Source organism: Hyalella azteca, unplaced genomic scaffold, assembly GCF_000764305.2.
Source record: "Hyalella azteca isolate HAZT.00-mixed unplaced genomic scaffold, Hazt_2.0.2 contig5416, whole genome shotgun sequence".
NCBI lineage: Eukaryota > Metazoa > Arthropoda > Malacostraca > Amphipoda > Hyalellidae > Hyalella > Hyalella azteca.
In genome coordinates, this window is record NW_025935608.1 from 315,130 (window position 1) to 339,136 (window position 24,007).

Below are 24,007 nucleotides of genomic sequence, written 5' to 3' on the forward strand. Positions count from 1 at the left end.
CAGCTTTAATTTTTCCTAGTTACCAGGTGTTTAGTATAGAATAACATTGACGATGCTATCGTAGACTTATGCTTTATGATTAACCAAGTATCATGAACGGTAGAGCAAGTAAATTAGTAATCTTAATTTTGTTAGGTGAGATGGTAGAGTCAATATAGAGGCAGTTCCTGGTAAGGCTTCACAAGAAGGGTTGGCTGCTTTGCCCCGAGTTCCTTGGAAAAACAACCTCATGTCTGGAGGACAGAGACTCTAACTGCCGGGCGCTGTTCAGGTTGTTAGTGCGCGGAACGATAGCGATTATACATTGACGTATGTTTTCTTGGAACGTATATAGCAATTTGAAGTTTGGTCTTCATTGTTCGTATCTCATACTTACAAGGTTAAGCTATTGTAAACCAAAGCAACAATGCAACACAAAAGGCCGACGTAAATATTATTTTGCTCTAGAGTCTAGAAGCAAAAATAAACATTTTCTTGAGGTTTCTTTACACGATTTTGATTTGGCAAACCTTATTTTATTGTACATTATATTATATTGGAACAGGATATTATCATGTGAAAGAAAGCAGCGACATTAAATATGTTGATATAAAGCATCGGATATCAAGAAGCTGGTAACAGGAAACGTGACGTCAAGGAAAACTGGCTGGTGTGATCAGAGAAGAATGTTAGTCACACATTTTCCGAGAGCTGGGGACAGGAAACTGTCGAGAATTTGGTTTGTTCCAGTTTTCACTTTGTGCTTGAGGGTATATGATGCAACGGGGGCAACTTTCTGATTGTTAATTGGTTTCCCCATGTTAATTCCCCATGATTGAGACATGGGGAATTTTCTTGGCATTCTCTCAATATCTGTTCAAGTCTTTTGCGTAGAGGTTTTCTTTGAGTTTAAATTAAGTCTTGTGCGTAAGTATTTTTATGCGCTTAAAATAAGTCTTTGTGTAAACACATTAGTTGCGACTTAGATGCGTAAATAACCACAATTTATCTTTTATCACAGCGAGAAAAACTAATTAATATAAAAATATTAATTATTGATATTCAAAAATTTCGCAAACAAAAATCCATATAATTCAGGAATAAATCGTAAGTGCATGCAAATATGCATATCTATAGCCACAACATGGCATATAGTTAAGTTATTCAAGTAGCATGCAGACTCAAGCGTATGTAAGCAAGGCCAAATATGAATCAAAAGACTCAGAGCTACAACCGAGTCTTGATATCATTCAATAAAATTAAGATTGAATAGTTGAATAAAGTATATAAATTATTCAACTACCATGCAGACTCAAGCGTATAAGCAAGGCCATATATAAAAAGAGGTGCATGCAGCTGCAGGCCTGTATTTACCAAGGCACTTCATGACTAGCCAAGGCTCTCGTGTTACTCAAGATCTCGGTATTATAGAACACTTGTTCTTCACATCGCATTCACTGCGTAAAGTATTCAGTGAAGGATCAAGCCTTGCATGGCTACTAGTTTTCAAAGAGATTCATTCAATAGAAGCAACCTTACATTGATTATTCATTTACTCTCACGTTCACATTTATTATGCAAGCTCATGCGCTCTGATCAATTGCATGAAGAAATGAATTTGTAAGAGACATCAGAGTCAGGTTCAAACCGGATCGGTATCCTGGTTTGCAACAGTGCTTAAATTATTTATTATGCGGTAAATAGATGAGCTTATTAATTTATTAAAATGAGCTTTTAATAACAACTTATTTATAGTTGCAGATGGGTAATATAATCCCTAGAGACATGCTACTTTTATTGTGTAAATTCTTGACTATAACCTTAAGAAACGTTAATATTCAGATAAAGATTTAAATAACGGAACAGACACTCAGGCTAAATTTCATGGTAAAATATTGAATTTTTAAATTAAAATAAAATACAAAAGCTTCATTTATTTAAATACTTACAAAATCTAGTATTTAATAACTAGCTAGTAAATTAAATATTTTTTACTATCAAATCGGCAAGCGGCGAAGTGCCAGTCACGTCTCTGAGGTGGGCCTCGCCACCATTAAAGTGACCATCGCAAATTCCGTGCCATAGACTCGGCAAAACCAGCAAGCAGAAGCGGTCGAGAATTTCATTTTCTCAGAGCCCATCAGCGGCTGTGACCACAAGCGCGACCTCGGCGCGTCCAGACGATTGCGAAAGTTAGGAAAAATGAAGAATAAATAAAAACAAAAATAAGATAAAAAATAAAAAAGGCTGTAAGGCACATATCTTTGTGAAGCTAATGCTGGTAAAGCTAATGAAGTTATACCTAGCTGCTTCCAAACCACAGGCTATAACGACAGACGTAACCGGAACACGCTACTTTTTTCTTTTGTATATAAGATGCACGAATATAATATACAAAAACCGGTCGAATTTAGGGAATAAAATTTCTTATTGGATTTAAGCCAATAATAATTTCTCGATGTAGACTAGGATCGATCGAGAGCAATACGGAGAGCCCAAACTCAAGATTAACAACGTGCATGGTGTGGGCGTGCAGAAGTCTAATTAATTTTAAGAATCATAAAATATGTAAATAGTTTGGTATCAACAAAATAATCTGCTTGGCGGTGTGTCATACATATATCTATTTTTGCAAGGATAATAAGGAGCGAGTAATAATAATAAAATAATATATACTTCATCGGCCAATTTAAGCGCGGCTTTGGATGAACATCGCACAATTTTGCATGCAGAGAGAATTAAATATTTTGAAACTAAATTTCGTATGACGGTTATTAAACATTTTAACAACACCATTAATTTAGCATCCGTCTTATGTCATTTATGTCTGAAGTTTTCCAAATCATATAAGTTAATATGAACACAAAAGTTTGTTCCTAAAATCTCTATATAGTTTTAATCAAGGCAGTTCCAACATGATAAAATTTTCAGCAGAATGCCAAGCCCACAGTCTTAACATCAGCTTCTATACCCAAACCTACGATTACTACACTCTATTTATAACGCGCACGATCGAGTTTCCTAATACTTTTTCAATCTTTCTGTGGAGAAACATTAGCATGTTTAAAGCACTGCTCTTTCAATATTCAATGCTCTTTCAATAAAGACTTTAAAGCACTGCTGTCTTTCAATATTTAAAAATAGAAGGCAATGAATCAAGAAATAAAATTGCATGCAAGCTTCTGTTATGACATGTTTATAATTCTGGCTCATGTCTGCTTATTTTATATTTAGGAATGCAATAAACTAGTGGAGTTATTTTCAGGCTAATTCGCTTGACGCTTCTGTAGCCGACAAGCACTTATTATTGGTGATAGTTTCATAGCTTGTCAGCCTCGCGTGAACAAAATCTATTCAGAAGCTGCGACGTGATTGGAATCCCTCATTAATGCGGCATTTCTCTGCTTCATTGAATTAATTTTGTCGGAAGCCGCATTAATAATTCTACACTGAGAGTCTGTATCAAACAATGCAGCCTCTGTCCTCAACCTCACTTGTCCCAAGTAGCGGGTTAACTGCGCTTGCACCCAACTGCACTTGCTGTAAGTGGTAGGTTAACTGCACCCAACTGCACTTGCTGTCAAGGGGAGGGTTAACTGCGCCCAACTGCACTTGCTGTCAAGGGGAGGGTTAACTGCACCCAACTGCACTTGCTGTCAAGGGGAGGGTTAACTGCGCCCAACTGCACTTGCTGTCAAGAGGTGGGTTAACTGCGCCCAACTGCACTTGCCCGGACTCTCAAAAGTTCACTAACTTAACAACATTAATTAACAACATTCATAAACATTCTTCGCAGAATTGCTGTGGAAGTTTCCACGAAGCCTCTTGCTCGCCGACACTCTTTTATTATGCAAGCAGCGTGCGCAAAAAGCTTGTGCTCAATTATAGCGAACTTCGTCACTCTTGTGTGATTTTGTTCTCTTAGATTACAGTCTGTTAAGTTTATAACATATGTAGACTAAATTATTCCTTATTCAATTCAACATTCATTTTTTGACTTAATTGTCTCTATATAGTCGATGGCACTGTCTTCCTGACACTAACGCAAGTGAACGAAAGACGTTAAGGATTTATTCATTTATTTGAAACTTATCAGGTATTAATGACTTAATTTAACATGAAGCAATATTTTATTTTAGGATATTCTCAGTGAAATGAGCAACATTAGATAATAAATAGCATTCCTAGAGGGCAATATGCATCTCCGTTAATATGACATAATAGTTTAGGTAAATCAATTAAGTAATTACCGTGCATATTTTTTACAGCAACGTTGCATTCTATTCATAGATTAAATTTTAAGATTATAAATAGCCGGCTGACATACAAATACATACTGAAAGGTTTAAACTTAGGACAGACAAAGGAGAGGCTTGATTGTGAAAGCAGTAAGAACGAATGTTTCAACCACAAAGCATGTGCACTGCACAGGCTCGAACAATCTGTTGTCTGTACACAACCAAAGCTTCTAGCTCTGCCATTCAGTTCCTTGAGAAGACATATCAAGCAGACACTCAATGCACAAAAACCAGTTCTTAAGAGCAGAGATCGCCCCTCGTGTTAACATGCAAGCTCTGCTTCAGATATTCAAATTAGAAATCCAACGCAAACAAAGAACTTAGACGGTATATAGAGGTTCGAACCGGTCTCTCATATAGCTAGTAACTAAAAATCTGATCTATCAATAAATTTCTAACATCTGTTCAACAATTCTCATCATAGATTTTTATTACTAAAACCAAACATTCATGGTCAGAGTATACATTCTTATTTCATACCTGTTTCAAAAAATCTGAGGCCTTTAGTAAATTTTTTGAGACAAACGATACATTTTTCGAGGCCGATAATAAATTAGAAGACCACTTGAACAGCACCTGCAGACCCAGCAGGCATCAGGTTTATCTTATAAGGAGACCACTTGAAGAGACCATGAACCTCCTCCGGTCTGCCTACGTCATGGCGACGTAACGGTCTTCGTAAAAAAAATATTATGAAAACATAAATAATTAAAAAACAGTAAGTTAAGGGACATAACCAAAAACCGGTATTCGAAAATTCTTATCACGCTTTTGCATCGGAGAAAATATATACATATAAATTATAAATGTATAAAATAAATTTAAATCTGCATTCATAAATAATGAAATTGTACAGAAATTAATACTATTCGACAGCATCAAGATTCGTAAGTGAAATAGAAGAACGGTGATAAATCAAGAATGTGATGATGGTCGTACATGAAGAGAAAATATAGAGATAATACTACTGCAAATACGGAGACAGCTCGATGACTTCAAATTTTGTCGTTCCATACTCACAATTTGCTTTCTGTTGAATTCAGTTGACATCAGCTGCTGCCATTTTATTCAATTTATGGTTCTGACTCATATAGTCATATCTAACAGTAACAATTAGTCGATGTACCATTCACTGTGCCGCTATCATTCGATGTCTTTATTCAAACGCAAAATATAATCTAACTAATATGAAGCACTGGCCTTGAACAGCTGGCCTCTACAATACGAATACAAGTAAACAGGACGCAGTGAAGCAACTCTTTACAATTGACCAATTGGGTTTCATTGAGAACTCGTTATGCTGGCCCAGCTCTACCTACCACATAGCGCCATCTGCTTAAAAATTTAACTTTTCTCGCGTAGGTTCTATGTTATAAGTATTCTAGTTTCGTTATTTTAAGTTGTGAACTTATTTCTTGCAAAATTTTACATTGTTTTATTTCCGATATTAATTATAAAAAAAATGTTTTCAATGACATGGGCGTCTGCGAAATTTATTCCTGCCTTTACCTAATGTTGTATATTGATGCACGTGGCGTTACGTGACCAGAGGTCATATTTCTTGCAGCTATGCGAGTCAAGTATATACAATATATGTATATATTGTATAGACATATATTGTATATACATATTGTATTTACAGATACAATATTCGGCGACAGGTCCTGGTCGACCTACTCTTCCGCTTCGACTCACGCTATGCTATGATACTAAAATAACTATTTAAAGTCGTAAGGTATCTCAACAAATCCCTTCCCTAGAAAATATCTATGGATCAGATGCCGACGTCCTAAACTACCAAGTCTGTGCAGTATAATGGCTACAGTGTGCACGTGACAGTTACCCAAAATGACTTTAAGCGGAGCTCACGAACCGCTACATTCTGAGTCACGAACGGGTTGGCCTGCAATTGTTTGATACCTTCTCCATGTTGCCTTTGTTGCGAGCTATGGAATTTCCACGGGTCTATTGTGGATAAACTGGCAGTGGCAACAATACGAGCGAATAGCACCGCGAGACACGCTTGGCTGGACAACTTCTGTTAAATTTGATCGTCATATTTTATAACATTACTCGTATACTTATTACATTAGAAGAGTAAAAAATGGCAATGGGACTCAGCAGTGGTGCCTGATCGAGATACGTTGGAGTACTGATCTTATTGTCAGTTCAAGTTACTTCTTTTTGGATCAATCAAAATATTTATCTAAATCTAACGCATTATTTTGCCTAACAGAAGAAAAAACAGAACAATTTTGAATTTGTTGCGTAAGTTCATTTCGGTGAGTCACCGGTGAAGTTTCCTCGCTTAGCCGAAAACCAGATTAGTTCCAGATGTTCTTCCTTATCCTCCGCATCATTAGTGTCAGTAACACATCATCATCATTATTGCAACTCTCAGTAACACATTTTTTCACCACACTTACTTCATCAGGTGATCTATTCATACTAATCAACATATTAGAATAATTAGTAAAATCTATCTTTAAGGTCAACAATGTAGTCGATTATATTAAAAAAAACCTCTTAGGCCCGCCTTATTCATTTGCTGCCTCAACCGCATCAACAATTCCAAGAACAACTCCCCGACTATTGTCTTGCCAAAAACTCCCAAGCTAATACAAAGAATATAAGGCAAAATAAAGAGTTATAAACAATAAAAAAATAACGTGTGATAGCAGGAAAAGTGATAACGTCGATCTCTGCCTGACAGAAGCAAAGGATAGGAATAAATCTTTTCACAAACATCAGATATACAGGCCGACGCATAGGACAACATAAATCTCTTTAGAACAACAGATTTTACAGCTTAAAAGTTTGATAAATCCTCTTAAAAAACAGGTGTAAATTAATATGTTGAATTGCCACAAGTCGTAGGAGAAACATGCCCCACACTCCGATGTGATGCCGAGACTGCGACGCATATTTTGCTCATGTCTGAGTCATTCTGTTGCAGTTTGGCTCAGCAAAAATAGGGACTATATCAGTGCTATGTCCGCTTTAGGCTCGCGTTTTACGTGAAAAATTGTCTCGTTCACTATTTGGAAGAAAGAGATAGTGTTGCATTATTTGGACAATAAGACCGCTACATTCTTCTGAGTACGACATCAGCAAGGGTTCAGCGAAAAGGTTACAGGGCGGAGTATATCGCGCCAGGCGGGTGTGTGCAGGAGAAGGTCATAAGCAACAGAGGGACACTGTTCACTGGACCCACTTGTACGCTGGCGAATGAATGCAATGTGTGTGCAAAGTGTTCTCTAGTTTTTCGCGGCTCACGCCGGATTTAAATTAGTATCAATAATAAATTATGCCTTCTTAGCCTAATTTAATATGTTAATCATACCGACAAAGTACTAAATTTATTTATTTTCATCATCCTTTGTAATATAATTTATGAACACGGAATGAATCAAGGTAGATATACAATAGATCCTAGCTTTAAGTGATATACATAGAATATGAATTTTATTATGTTATCAAAGTTCATCTTGCATCATGAAGTGATAATAAATAGAATGAAAATTGTTTCACTATCACGAATAAAATATTTGCATTGTGAATCCCGAATATTCCTGATATAAATTTCTATATAAAATATTAATTATTTTCAGCAGACCGAGTCAAATTGTCATTGCGTGCACCACTCAATTCATCTTTATGTATAAATCCTGGAAATATCATCACAACTTGATTGTTGTGAAGAGAGCGGCATCCAGAGCCACGAAAAATAATATTTATCAATCCTCCAGTATTCTGGGAATCAATTTCATATCAATAAAATTTTCGTAGTATCTACTGATATTCCAGCAGCTTTACAAACTCAGCGTTGGCGTTTGTTAATGTGTGATGACGAAGTCGTCGTTGTTGAGCTCTTGTGCATGTGTTGGCTACGCCGGCACTCAAAACTGGATTGTCCAACAATTTTGGATCATCTAACGTCCAGTTGATTTTGGATCATCCAACGTCCGGTTGATTATAGATTTGCTGAAGCACAGTGGATTTTGGATTAGACAACGCCCAGTTGATTTTAGTTGTTGTGAAATGACGCAAAATAGAAAAAAAAACTTTTGACACAGAACATTGTAAAGGCATATATCATTTGCATAAAGCAAGTATTAAACTCATGTACGCTTAGACCTTAGAGACAAAAATTAGCGAATTGAACCTTGTTTTTCGGAGACAATGTTATCAGCAAGACATTGCTCTGAATATGCCCATCAAATGTATGTAATATAATAAGCTAATATCGAAATGACATGAATGTTCAATACGATTATAAGGAATATAACTCAAATAGTTGTTTGGTATAAATAAGCTGCGACTGCAAGCATATCAGTATATACGACTGAGGCCGCTTGTGTCGACCCGATTACGAGAAGAGATAACGCGATAACGAAGGTTTTCTGAAGTGAAGACTTGACTAATGATAAGAAAGGAGCTGTTCCTGCTATATCGTTTATGCTTATATTACAAGCCACACAGCAATGTCAATTAGTGGGCAAATTTTTACAGACAGTATTTCTGTACAGATTCCTGTCATTGCCAAAACAATTCAAACTACAATCAAACTAAAAGTGGAACTCGTGAATTTAGTTTTAAGTTTCTTCAGTATTTAGTAATTTAAAGTTTAGAGCTACCTTGGCATACAAAATATGCGTTTATCGCTCAGTTAGCCATGAAAAATAAACAAATTCGCAAACGAAAAACATTAAATATAATGATGATCTAATTCTTACTTAAAATTATACAACATGAGATTTAACACGTTGAGGGCGGCACGAAGCACCGGTGAGTTGCATGCAGGGTCTTTTTTCCGGACAAATTACGTAATTTATTTTTTTTTTCAATTGCGTTGTCGACAGCAATTTATGATGGCAGTACTTCCTCTATTAAATTTTAAACAGTACGGAAAGTAAGGAAATTTTATCTTTGCACCAGAACCTAAAAATTTAATAACATATTTTGAATTATAGCCTTTTTTATCAGCGGGCTTGGCCGTTTTTAGGCCATCGTGTCGCGCTTAACGTGTTAAGATGATTTAAATACAGAACGTTATAAACGTTTGATTGGAATATTTTAGTACAAAATGAGTATAAAGGTGCCAAATTAAGAGGAAAGTGAAAGATTCGTCCACTGAGACAAATAACCAGCGTATGGCTGGGAAATTAGCTCTCGCACATAACATTTAGTGCAGGACTGACCATTAACCGAAAATTGAAACCTACTTCGAATTCCTCCAGGTTAGAGGCATTGTTTATCTGCCGCACCAGTGCAGTAGTAACTTAGCCTTTCTCAATAAACTGACGTACACTTTTATAGCTTTTTAGGCAGCACTGCTTTATTATTATAAAAAAAAATTAACTCATGGACGAACATAGTTAGAAACCATGTATTAAATCAACTTTGTTCAATGCTGTTGTTTTTAATCACGTCCTTTGTGCTGAGGTTAAAAAAAAAATAAATCATTACAAGCACTGTGATGTTGATTAGTAATTAAGATAAGAATGTTTTGTTCAGCTGTTCTTCGTGGCCCACGCTGCACATGCAGGCACATCTGAGCTAACAGCCTTCCCAATTTTAAATGATATTTCAAAGGTAAAAGAGTTTACAAGCGTAAGCAGTCGACATGAAGAAAACATTTCTAAAGTAGAAATTTAATAAGAAAATTTTCTTTTCATGTTTTGATTGTTTGTTTGTTTCTTTCTTAGAGAAAGAAAACAGAGAATAACACGGCCAAAAGGGATAGCGTCCTGCACTACTTAGTAGTACATAACATATACTGGAGTCACATCAACGGCAGCGTGACAGTTGTCCATAAGTGAACACTGGCCCATCTTCCCAATCTACGTATTCCCTTAAAAAAATTTCATCTTCGCATCAAGAAATTGAGGATTTACACAAATTTAACGGAATAGACTCAAATGGAATGAAAGCTAGTCTTATGCACTGACAGAACTGCATCCATAGCAAAAAAAAAGAATAAAATATTTTCGTCCAACACATGTAACCAATTCTTCAACAGTTAAACACTTGATACATCCTTAACACACTCAGTACGTCTCGTGCTGAATAATCTTCTGCTAATTATTAAAACAAATTTGATTTGGCATCAACAAAAAATTCTTACATTTTTTACTCGGCCCTCACTCTTAATTGTTCTTGATAAGAATATGTTAATATAATAATAAATAATGTTAAAAACCTTCACATAATGCATTGGGATTTCTACTATTTCAATAGTCTAAGCCTTTGTTTTGTGACTCCAATAACAAACTGACCCATGCAGTGCAAATTATGAGTGTTATTCAAGCTGTTGGACAACTGTTGAACATCGAAATATTTGCATGGCTTAAACATTAAAATATTCTCGAATGGTCTGACCTAGAATAGTTAAGGAGTGGATAATACAAACCAAGTTTTACAAAAGAAAGAATTAACAAAATCGACCCCAAGGCCCAGTGTTTTTTTTTTTTTTTTGTGCAGAAGATGTGACTGAAGAAGAAATTGGGCAATGTCAGGCAGTGATCGAGGAACCAGATAAGGTAACCGCTTGTATTACTTCGGTATTAATTAATATAATCACTTTGATATAACCTTCACCGATTATTTGCAAGTCAATAATTTAGGAACAATGAAAACGCTAATTATATTTAACATAGTTTCACTGATCATTTTCATGCGTTGTAACCATGGAACAGGGACTTGCATGCGCGTGCAAGCAATACCAATGCATTATATTGGCACCTACATAAGAAAAATTCATAATAACGCGTATTACTCAACTGTGGGTTTCGTTCAATTTAAATGAAATATGTGCAAGCCTCTCATTGTATGCAAATACAAAATATTCACGCTCATATGTATATCTATACTTGTTTTCCCGGTTCAAAGCACAGCCAAAAACTGCAATGGAGACAATGTTTAAACCATTAACTTAATGTGGAGAGTTGAAATTAAATGCTGCTATTGTCATCGAGATATTCAATGCTCTTTTATTCGTCTTGTTTTACATATTTTCAAAATCAATTAAATGCTCTCAGCCAATGCTAATGATTAACATGCATTCATAGGGAAAAAATGTACGTAAGCCAGTACGCGTACCGTAACACATCAGATAATACCGACAAATTTTACAGGCATATGTTTGTATTCCAGAACGACAGAAGTAAATTGAATCTAGAAAAATTAGAAAGCCACTTCAATGATCGAGCATCAGTGCAATGCAGCTCTTATTACACAGAAAGAAGGGAATCTTGGTTCAATTTCTCCGTTGATTTCTCCGAAAATTTTCAAGCAAAAAAAAAAAAAAAAAATAGAGAGGCGGGTTCTGACAAGAAAAGAGCGTCAAATGAAGACTCCGTTCTCCGCTGTATCTGCGTCACGCGGGTAACCCGATTTCATGTGATGGGAGCGCAGCCGTGCACCACCAATTTTGTGCACCAACAAGCCCTGAATCGAACGCCTTGGATCTCTCCGGACATCCACCAATCAGCCGTGAACCACTATAAGCTTTGTCCACCTCAGGCCTGGCATAAAACCTGCCATGCACCACCAGGCCGCGGATCGAATGTGACTTCCGGGCATCGTTAAATTACGTAATTTTACGTTCACCGTATCTAAGGTTAGGTTTCAGATAGCTAAGTTCTGTTCCAAAATTTATCGTCCTTCGACGAGTGGCCGTTCGACCGAGGGCTGGTTTTAACGGCTTAGATACGGACGGCTTGAAGTGTTGAAGGCTACGTTCCGGAAGGCTGGAATCATGATAGTCCATTACATCCAGGGCAGTGGTGGTCTTCGGCAGGCGACCCCATGTGATCGTTCCGAGTCGGACAAAACAACAGAGGCATCCCCCTCCCATGACTGAACTATATAAGGTTACCCCACGAGGATTTCCGTCTTTCAGTTCAGCTTTCTTGTTACGTCACTGAGATTGAGAAACGTAAGCAATCCCGTCATTCCAATGACGGGTTGGTTGACTGGTTTTGATCGCATTTCGGAGAATAGTTAATGCTTAATTGTGACGTCACTGAGATCAGTGACGTCACAGGCGAACAACGAACTACATCCGCAAAAATGGGCTTCTCATGGGTCAACCTTATACTAACTAGTTCAATCATGTCCTTCTGCCGGGCCGCGCGTGCTGGAAGCCGCCAGAGCTCCGCCTTTCTTTGAAAGTTAGATGCATCTCCTTCCGGTATTTCAGTTGCGATGATTAGGCCTCTCAAAATACGTTCTGGGACGGATCTCGTTCCTGATTTTGCCTCTATTGTACATGTTCAGCTTCCATTGCCATTACAGCTCTATTGCTTCTGCTTCTTCAGGCTGGGTTCGATAAGCCTTATCTTTATAATTACGAGACTACGACCCTACCCGTCTCTTCATCCTAGGACAACCTCGTGTGGAAATTGCCTTTTTGACGGCCCTCCCTTCTTCTTTTGCTCTCCTTCTGACCGCCCAGTACCGACCACCACGTAAGCCATATATACCCTAAACTAAAGAGTGCGTGGGTGCATGCTTCGCAAACATCAACTCGACTTATTTAATAAATTGTTGCTACCGACAATTAAAGTTGTTCTAATAGCTCCTCCACTGATGCTGCTGAGAAGAATACAGATACGGGATTCAGGCTGTCGCCCAACCTTCCTGGTTCCATCTTGCCACAAGCATCTCAGAAATCATAACTAATATCCACAATAAGTTCAATCAAGCTATACTGATAATTTTTGGACAAGTCGCGGGAAATATTGCCATGAACAAACTTTGCTAGAACTCAGAACTGTCTTCCGTCAACGACATTATCACTAAGTAGATGATGCTCGCAACTCAAAAGTAATCATCATGTGCGGGACGAATTTTTGAATCATTTTTCTTGCGTTCATGTGTAATAGAACCAGAAGTCCACAAACGGAACAATGTTTTAGAAAGCCGGTTATATTTTTCGCACCGCCGTTAAATTATATCACCGATGAGCACTTGTGTATGTTTAGTAATTATTGTTGTACCTCGTCTTTTCAATTAATTAAACGGTTACCAGTAAACATAATTTACAAAGGAAATACTGAATTTTACTCACGCAACTTATCTTCTATCGAGGATCTAAAAGAACACGACACAGACCAGAGAAAACTATATTAACCCAAGGAAATGAATCCAAACTAAATCAAAATGCTACAGTTTCAGTCAGCAACTAAGCTCATGAAATTTCAAACAAGCGCTACTGTGCTGACGACATATAGCTATTATCACCTATTCGAATGCACAGGAGGTAGCGGAGTCCTAGCTACTAAATGCACTCAGAAAAAGAAACGGGTCACACTGTACAAACAGTGATGCATTAGTACAAACAGTAAGCAGAGAGCGGACGTGGCATTGATACGCCCTTTTGATATGCCCTACAAAATGTGGCAGGATGAAACACTTGAGCACAAAAAGTGCTCAAGTTTTTTCAAGTGCTATTTGAATAATTTTCTACTCAATTCTGTGAGTGTACGGATTGTTGTCAGCTTCGCGATGTATCATGAAGAAGATCCTCTTATTAAACTTGAAGTTATTTTGATCATGTCGCGGCTGCTTGTAGAAATCTTATTCTCGTTCAAAGCTTGGCTGGAAATGCCAAGTGAATACATATTGCTTGATGAATAATTGACGCTTATGAGCTGCCAATCGTCCCATAAACATTTGCAAACAAAATCTCTTGAATAATGTTTTGAAATGACAAAGAGGAAACGTTTTGAATAATAATTTGAAAATATACAAACAAATGAGAAGAAACGTTGGGAAATTTATTTAGTATGATACTATTGGGTAAACACAATAGCATTCGCAAATCGTTTATGTTAAAGAAAGATCCAATTAAATGTTTTGTCTCTGGCGTATCCGCCATACGCCGATGCATGAGGATCATTTAAACGTAAATAATTAAAACATTAAATAATCTCGATATTCGATGTATGCATACGAGTACAATGTTCTTGACTCTCTAGATTAAATGTGATCAAACTCGTGTTTCTATAAAAACAATTATAGATGCTCTCGGACAAAACATAAATATTGTAATTAGAAACGAATTCAAATTACAAGTAATCTAAGTCCTTGAATATGAAAATGTGACCAAATACGATACATATAATAGTAAAAAAATATACGAACAAGTAACTAGTCATGTTGATAGTGAGTGTATTGCAAAGATATTCATGTAACCGGTTGGCCCAACGCAATCGTCGTGTACAACATGCATCACCAAATCTTCAGTCAGGATTATCGTGTCTAACTAGACGTTCGGGTGAGCGATTTGGCGCCCAGCAGGATTCCGAGTCAGCGGTTTAGGACACTACTTTAGCACCGACTAGACTAGGAGGCAATTCGATGAACGTTTATTTTTTTATGGAACTATTTTAACCGTTGATGAAAACTTGAGACGTTAAACTCAGGCATTTATAACAGACAAATTTTTTCACTGTTCATGAATGGATGAGCTTGAAAAACTCCACTGCAATCATCGTTTATAATCAAAACCATTCAATAAAAATCAATAAAGGCTAATTATGCTATGGATTAGTGGCACAGCGCCACTCATCACATATAATATATATACTACGCCACTCCTCATTCAATATAATTATTTTTGATCAAAGATAATTCATAAAACAAAAAATATAAGTAATTCATAAAATAGCGAATATCCGCTAGAGGCAGCATACAATATCCATTCAGTTTGAAAACTTCCTCCCCTGCGATACTTTTCACATTGCGAAGGATTTATAAGTTTATTAGTGGAATGAATTTCAGGAATGACTGAAGAATGAATCACCTCTCCTTTCAAATGAATCCCAGGGTGATGGAATGTATGATTGCATTGAGCAAAACAACCTACCCTCTTCATATTGTTTCATTTACCAGTAATACCTCCGCTACTACTTTGTATTCGTATATACGATACCAAGAAACGTGAAATAATTTCAAAATTAAATATTTAAACCCAATCTCACTTCGAATATTCATATATCTTGCAATAGTACAAATTGTGTTAAAGGTATTGTCAGTCAAAGGTTAGCAGATTGATTATAATGGATGGACGGAACTTAATTATACGCGTAGCTAAACTTTGTAAGAACGAAGCTACATATATCGAATATTACCCTAATTTTACTTTAATTGCTATCGGACTGCAAAGGTTCAACTGGTACAAAGGTACATACACTCAGTACGATTGCAACGTTTTTTGATTAGGCAGCCTGACATGGGTTAACGCTAAACTATTAACGAAGTTCATAAGTCATCTAGAAAGCTTACCTTATAGGCTCGCCGATGAGGCTGTTGCACGTGGCGAGAAGACAGAAGCAAAATAGCAGCGTGGCGGTCGCCCGGTAGTGCAGTTTGAAGACAGAACCATCGATGTCTGCTTCGCTCTTCGCCTTCACTATGCCTGAGAAGGCTCTGAGAGCGTCCACCAGCACCATGTCTGCGTACTACTTGCTTCCTCCTGTGAACACGACGTGGAAACTTTAGAGGTAATTTTTCCTGACTAAGAAGACAAATATCGTGTGAAATTTTTCGAGGGTTGCCTGTTGTGAATTTCGTGTGGAGCATATTGCGAACGCTTTTATTTATCTACAGTTATAGTAAAAAAATATAACTCATTACTCACTGCAGTGAGTGACAGAGAGCGCATTTTCTCGTCGACGAAAACCTAAGTCGCGGACAGACAGACAGACGGGCGGACGAACATGACGAGCTTAATAAGGCATGTTTTCCATAAATGTGAAAATGCGCTAAAAACTCGGAATGAGTAAGGGTCCTGCAAGTTACGGCCTGAGGTGAAAATCATTGAGGAAATTATGCCAATTATGGGAGTAACTTAGCTGAAAATGGCTTTGCATATGCGGAGTTTTATTATTCGCCAACGTCTATTTTAGATATGTTAGGCGGTTTATCCTAGAATATATAATCGGACAAAAAGCTCGTTGTCCAAATGTGAAAGTTGAAGGTATTCATGAAGCAAAGGGCCGGCAGCAATCGCAGCTTCTATTGTTGTCTTCATTTATCATGCATCTCATATTGCATCAATAAGTCCAGGTCACTCAATTAAAGTTTTCTTAAGCTTTCATCGACGCAGACAGTTGATGAAGAAAATGTCAAACTTGAGCCCATTGAATTTATACATAATCATATATAATACATGCAGAATCTATATGAAGCTGTCTGAAGGTCCCTGAGAACGTTCAGGCAGCAAGGACTACAAAGACGCATCCTGCATGGAAGAAACTGCCGCTATTGTCGTGATCTGGACGCGCAATTGGCAACCGCACTTGTGGTTCTATGCCGATTTTCATACTAGCCAAACTCCATTCATATTTTACGATGAAGAATAGTCTCAAGATATTCTTGCGGATGGATTATTATCAACAAGCATGAAGTATCATAGGCCAGTTTTGTTCCTTGATAAATGTCGTTGAGCCGCTGGTGATGTGTAGCAATTATTACAAAAAGCCGGTCGGGGCGGGGAGGGGAGAGTGAACAACCCCAGTGAAATCGAGGGCCAAAAGTGCGGGGAGAGTGATCGGGAGAGACGAGCAACATCAACTTAAACTTTAAGGAATATTGTCTCGCTAGAAACCTGCAAATATCTTATTTCTTTCAAAATTTGGCATACTTTTTGCATTAAGATAGAAACCGATTGAATTTATGAATACTGCTGAAGCTATTTATAATCCCCTGCATTTACATAATTTAAAGACCAGCAAAAATTGTTTATATTCCATCGAAAATTACAGTCAAAAGTACGTTACCATGATAGCGTCTTCACCTCAGTTTCCTATATTTGTGTAAAACTAGTTATAGATCTATCGAATAAAATTGTATCTCTGTAAGTACTTTTTAAATTCCCTTTGTTTATGAAACGAACCAGCACTAATGTTTATCAGGCACATGAGCTATATTGAAAACCGTAGGATGTATGATATTGGAAGAAATCACTTTAACATCAATTACTCTGACAATGATATTATCAGCTGCTCTTAACTACCTGTACAAGATATTCTATAAAAAGGTATCTGCTTAGCTCAGCGGTGAAACGCTTGGAGGAATATCGTCTGCAAGGTTCGCGCAGCCAGACGATCATAGCTGCCAGAGGTACGAGATCTCTGAACAAACATGCTCCGGCCGTGGACTAACTCCCGACATCCCTAGCTGATGGCTGCTCAGACTGGCTTTTTTTTCGACGATTGATGATGATGCACAGCCCGAAAATGTGATGCAGAGCCCGAAAAAATAGTTAAATGATCGATATGCTTCTGCTACGAGCAGAAAGTTTCAGGTTATTTACAATCAAGATGATAAAATTTTCCAAGGATTAATTTATTTTCGTAAAACTTGCATTGTTATGCTCATTCTTACCCTATCACTGAAACGAAGAGTTATCCAGAAATGTTTATCACGCAGCAAATTAGAGCACAAAGAAATTTACATAGAGTCGGATAAACCTCAGCAGTTTCCCTTTCCTCTGAAGTCTGGATTACGCTTCGATCGCTTTAATGTGAAGATTTTAAATCTTTCCTGCGAGTTGCAACCATTTGTCCTACACAATAACATGCAAATAGATGGTTTATCTCTATATATAAGAGCATTGTAACCAACAAAATCTTACATTCATCTTAAATTAAATTCGTATTCTGACCTTGCCAGTGAATAATCTTGCAAGGTTCCATAAATTTTCGAGCTCCATGGAGTCCAGTTGAAATTATTATTCAACATACCATGCATCACTAAGGAGAATATTTTCACACCCTGCAGAGTACATTTTTCCATGTCCAGCTGCAGTTTGTTGTGATTTAATCTGCCGATATCGTGCCTGCGCACTAAGTTAAGTTATCACAGCCATTACCACACAATGTGCAACTAAACCTCGAAGTTTAGGTATGCATTATAGTTCCGTTTCTAAAAAGGAAAAGCTAGAGCCTCTTGGGGCACTCAAATTTGAAGATTTAAAAGCTTCATTTCCTGTTTCGTGATCGAATAATTTCTTTGCGAAGAGCAATGGTGGAAAGGAATTTTTTTATTTGACTATCAACACCCGTTGACTATCAATTAAGTTGTCCCGTGCACGGCGAAATATATTTACGCGTAAAGAACTTAATTGAGTTTGCGTTTCTTGCCATTCATATGAGTTTAGAGTTATGAATGTAATATTTTCTTGTTGTAATGAGGCTGATCGTACTAATAATATTTTCTTGGAAGCGGGATGTGGCCGATAAAACTTAAAACGCTTTCATTCTCACAAAAAAAGCTTGACCTGTTGTGATGATTGTGTTTGCTTTGGTATGTTTGACGAGCTCACTATTTCCTAAAATATCGGAACGCTGTTAAATACAGTCATAACGTTGGCAAGCAATACGTTGGACTCAATAATACGTAGTGCCACAGACGTTGTTCCGTGGCAGTATCCTATTGGCAGATTTCAAATGTTTAATGAATGACTAGAAGTAGGAAAACATAACCACTCAAGAAAGAAATGATCAATTGCGTTCAAAATAAGGCGATACAAATAGAAAAATTCTTATAATTTAGAGTTTCAAATACAATCGTGAAGCCCTGAAATTTTTGAGCAGTGTTGAAATCTTCATTGATCACATTTAAATTATCTTGTAGGTTCAAAAATGAATATAAATGGAAAATAAAGTTATTTTTAAGATTATTTTACTCTTTTTATTATATTATATATTTTATTATATTATATAATGGAGTGACTCTTTTTATTATATTTAAACTGAGACGGAAAAAGGACTATTTTGCTATTTTCAAAACTGATCGCAGAGACTACATGGTGGCCATTATTTCAAAATGAACCTCAAACTTCTGTTTAACTTTTGGTTATCCATTAGTTGACAACTAGAAATCAATGCATTAACTTAACCGTGTTTGTATTATGATATCGCACAACGTATCAGCCATACGTTGTATAGTACGTAGCTCTCTATCGTATTATTGTTTATTAACCACATCTTTTTTATTTGTGACCGTGCCCTGATCTATGGGATGACATAGGTTACTGAAACATGGAGGCTTTATTCATGCCGCGAAGGAAGGTTCAGCTAGGGGAGGAGCAATGGGCAGACGCTATGCCCGCTTGCTGGGGGGGGGGCAGAAGGCGGGAGGGTAATAAGGGGGTAGGGACGTGAGGCGGTGGGAAGGGGAAGGAAGGGTTTGGCTGGGCTGCATGAGTTGAAGGGGGTTTTACGGGGGGGGGGGGAATGGCTGGTGCTTTTAAATACCCCTAGTAGGTGGTGTGGTTGAAGAAGGAGAGGCTGCAGGAGGCTGTGGGGGTTGTACGAGTATAAGAGGCAAAAGCGTTTGATCGAGTACGTAACCCAATGAGTTGAGGAGGTTGCAGGAGTCTGATGGTTGTGGAGGTGGCAGGAGTAGAGACGAGGCGAGAAAGGGGGGTGGGGGAGCTGGAGGTGGTGCCTGGTAAGGATTGAGTTGACCGTCATGCAGGCAACCCACGGTCCCGAAGGCTGGTTTGCTTGCTGTGGTTTCTCTTTGCGGTCGCGCCCTTATAAGGAAAGAGCAGCCATGCGGGGTACCTCGTATAGTTGAAATTTGCTGCTGTCGCTGTGTAGAATAATTAAGTAACTTTGCCGTATTTAACAGATTCTTGGAATTAAATTGGTGTGCAGCGGCTGTGCGGAAGAGACAAATTCTAAACTCAATGTTCTTTACTTGGACTTTTACTTTACTTGCCGTTTGAATCGAATGACGCATTATTAAATCTTTCACTGTGGTCGCCATTATTGTCCACGTCTGACTGAATTTATCATGACGATGTCTCGGAATGCTACACTACGTAACATCGCAGGCAGTAACATGGAGTTCAATTGAAATCCCCCTTATGGGCCATTTAAGACAAGCTTTTAAAACAGCCATAGACTTTTTACCGCCACTATTGCTTAGACTTTTTACTCCCATTATTATAACACCCAGAGGCCCTTTTCCCCATTATTATTAAAACATCCACATAGGCTTCCCACCACAATTATTAAAACATCCATAGGCTTGCCACCACGATTTTTAAAACATTCATAGGCTTCCCCCACGATTATTAAAACATCCATAGGCTTGCCACCACAATTATTAAAACATCCATAGACTTTTCCACTCGATCCGACCAGTACCTTCTGAGAACGCCATGCCAAGTTTCCGCTTGGACGCGCAGCTATTTCCGACGCCTCGTCGCATACATGACGCACGTTGGAAGAATTCCATTGAAACTTTAGGTGTTAAAAACATGACTACTGCAGGGAAGCCCAGAATCAGATGGAAATAATTCTTGTAATTTATAGAAATATAATAAAAATATAAACAACTTACAGAATTATAGACAACGCCCATGAAAATCAAAGTTTCTATAGTGACTTTTTTGTCAAGTGAAATTGTGACGAGAAAATTTAGCGACTCGAAAATAAAAAACAATTAAATTGCTGGCAACAATTATAGATATTATTTAGTGAACCATAATGCAACATGCACTTTTATTATAACATGGACAGCTCCTCATAAAAAACAGATGTGCTTTGGAGTCTCACTCCTCGCGCATGCAACGCAAATTTAAGATATCGTTAATATGGCTTTAACTTCTGGGAAGCATAGACTTGAACATCCCATGCAGGTAGATAGCAAGCGCGTAGATTATTACCATATATACTCGGATGCTTAATATTCCGCGTACATAGTTAGTTCACAACGATTTTTCGAAAAACGACATCTGGTGGCTGACAACTTTTTGGAAGCAAAAAAGTTCCCAATCTTATTTAAATGCCCGGCCTGATGGAGCCATGTGAGTAACTTGAGATCTCGAGCGCTCGGGTTTCCATTGAATTCCGCGTTGTTCGATCGTTATTGATAATCATGGATCCACTGGGGTGTTTTTTTTTATTAGTTCCTAGGAGAGGAAGATGACAATCGTCACTGATGGATATTTGTACTTTTCATTTGAGATTATTGCATTTATAGAAAATATATATAAAAGTTTCTGATACACAGAAAAAGACGTCAGTTTTCAATGAATTTGACATAGATTTTTGAATACTTTAATTATACATCCGAAAATTATCAATACAATCAAGTTTCTCAAATTGAACTAGAACGTAAAACAAATACAGACTTTTCGGTGAAGTGAAAGTTTCATTTCTATTTAACCCGAACTTGCCTGCCCTTGTGCGCCGCTAAGTCTGGGCAGACAAAGACTGCTTTCTCTAACTGATTTACAGCAAAGGCAAACGCCACGCTCTATCCTACGCCAACACCGCGCTACAGCGCGGATAGGCCAAGGGATTCAACGAGAACGCAGTACATCGGTGATGCCCAACTTGCCGGACTTATATAGGCACGGCAGGGTTCGTGGAACTGAAGGTTGAATAGTACCTAGTGTGATGCCGGTGCAAATATTTGAGATGGATCTTTTAAGGTGTATGGTTGACTAGAGAGGGAGACACTATCGCACTGCGAAATATTTCTGGAAAGAATGATTTTAATGCGGGCTGAGAGACATAAGATGGCTTCGTGCAATTCATCGGGGTTTGAAACCTTAAAAAACGACCACGATGACTGGTGCCCGGTAATCGAATATGAAACACATTGTAATTGAAGTTGTTAAAAAAAAGATAAGCTAATGTTCACATTCGTATCTGTGAGATGTTCTTGCGTAAAATTACGTTTTCGATCTAATAACAATATTAATTCGATATATATTGCTTCTCAGAGATTTTTTTAAAATAAGTGAATGATTTTTAGTTCACTATACCCATTTTTACAAAACAGTATCTCTCTAATTACATGAGTTTATAGCCGCATATGGCTGCTAAGAGAACAATTCTTTCTAATAGACAACAGGGCATTAATCAGAAGCTATTTACCTTGTATCGCAGAAAAAAGAGGACGCAGTAGGTTTAATTTTTCTTCTTAAAAACGTAAAACAGCTCAGATGATTAGCGAAAAATTCTTCCTCTCTCCAGTGTTTTTCAGGAAACGGTCGTGATAAGAGATGCAGCGCCTCGTCGAAGCATCGTCAAGTCAGCAAAATCTGGTAATTGTTCGATTACTTTTTATGCTGAATTCACTTTTTTAGTTCTTTTCATTGATTCTTTTGCGGTTATAAAATGTGAATGTCAACACGGGGTAACTAACGAACAGCTTTGAACGATATTACACAATTATAATACGTCGGAAGAATACATACTTTTCTAAGCGACGTAATACGTATGCGACGTACAAGAGAGTAACTCAAGACATATTCACTGCAAGAAATATAGTTAGTAGTTCGGATTATGGAGCTGCAATACAACGTCACGCACTAACGTCGAATAGACCAATACTAAATATTATAGCGAAGACCTGCAACCTTCGTTACGCTGCGCAGGTGTTCAACACCCAGCATGTCGACACAGCTGACATATATCCAACGTCATATAATTAAAGAGACTTAGTACATTAATTATCACAGCCACAATTAATCATAAAAAAAAACAATTTTGAATCCTAATTACAGTTCTTGATCTTGTCACGCTGAATTATTTTTATTTATCTAATACTTTCAGTTTGCTTCGAGTAACGTCATGTGTTAGCTGTACTAACGTTTGATCACATCTGTGCTCTGACAGAAGACAGTTTCATTCAGACACGTGTGCGTGGACGCTGCAGTTTCACATACGGGAAATACCTCTCAGATTATCAATTTCATCAAAGGAACGAAGATGTTATGAATTACAAACTTGATAGTTGTAGTTTTTCATGTAACTATAGTTTGTCTTGAAATTCCAACACCAATGCTGATAAGTTTCAAACAAGAAGGGACCAAGTTAGAAGAAATATCTACACTTCTGAAAATTGGTAAAATTATGATGTATTTTTTATTGTAATTTATGTTTCTTTTTCAAAAGAAAGTCTTTTACTTCATCACTGAATTATCATACCAATGGTTTAATGGATTGCAATATATGAATAAATTACGATGGGGATCTTCTTTGACATCTTGCAAAAAATTTTTGAGTGCAGAAACGCATCACATTTTTTTATATTGCACACCATGCACGTAACAAACAACATACAATTTCATGGCGATTCTTTGAAAATGCGATAGTTCATAGTTCTTATAATAAGTTTCAAATGAATTCTAAGCAGGGATGAACTATTTATATTCATAAAGATCTTTATTGTTCATATATCTAATCCTGGCTACTAATGAACTGTCATTGAATTGGCTACTGGCATTGGATGCGCTAAACTTCCAGAGAAAAATCCGCAAAATAGTTAATAATCTTTCCTCAACTGAAATGTGAAAGCCTACATTAAATTGAAACATTAAATTTTGTTTACTAACAAAGGCCGAAAAATTCATTATAATGCGGCCTGACTTAAATTTTAAACAAATAATCATATAATCAATCATTACAACCATCTGTCATGCTCCTAGTTTATACTCATACGTCTTCCTGATTCAACATACAACTGCGCAGTGTGCATACTGACGAAACTCGAGCCAACTATCCCGTTATTCCTGGTAAGTTCTCCACTCGTTGACACCATGAAAAAGTTGAAAACACGTACAAACAACAGAATTATTCACCTTTTTACCCATTGCATTGGTTTCGTTCTCCTTTGTACCAGTCAAATCTTACCATAATTAACCATTGCGCCACACCACCACCAGAAACCTCACATGCTACGCGTAGTCCTGA

The 24,007-nt window shown here is 37.4% G+C and overlaps 1 protein-coding gene across 2 annotated transcripts in view; it reads right to left on the reverse strand.

Annotated features, from left to right (window-relative positions):
- The window catches only part of LOC108677991 (innexin inx2), a 36,309-nt gene extending 13,680 nt beyond the window's left edge, over nucleotides 1-22,629 (reverse strand). Inside the window, exons 1-2 of one of the 2 annotated variants that reach the window (XM_047880455.1) lie at nucleotides 22,192-22,629; nucleotides 15,570-15,763 (exon numbers count right to left, since the gene is read on the reverse strand). In XM_047880455.1, the coding sequence (XP_047736411.1) occupies nucleotides 15,570-15,736 (167 nt within the window). In that variant the 5' untranslated portion in view covers nucleotides 15,737-15,763; nucleotides 22,192-22,629. Of the gene's footprint in view, nucleotides 1-15,569; nucleotides 15,764-22,186 lie in introns of both variants that reach the window. The other variant, XM_018166312.2, reaches the window with a different exon arrangement.
- Between the last annotated feature and the right edge of the window lie 1,378 nt (nucleotides 22,630-24,007).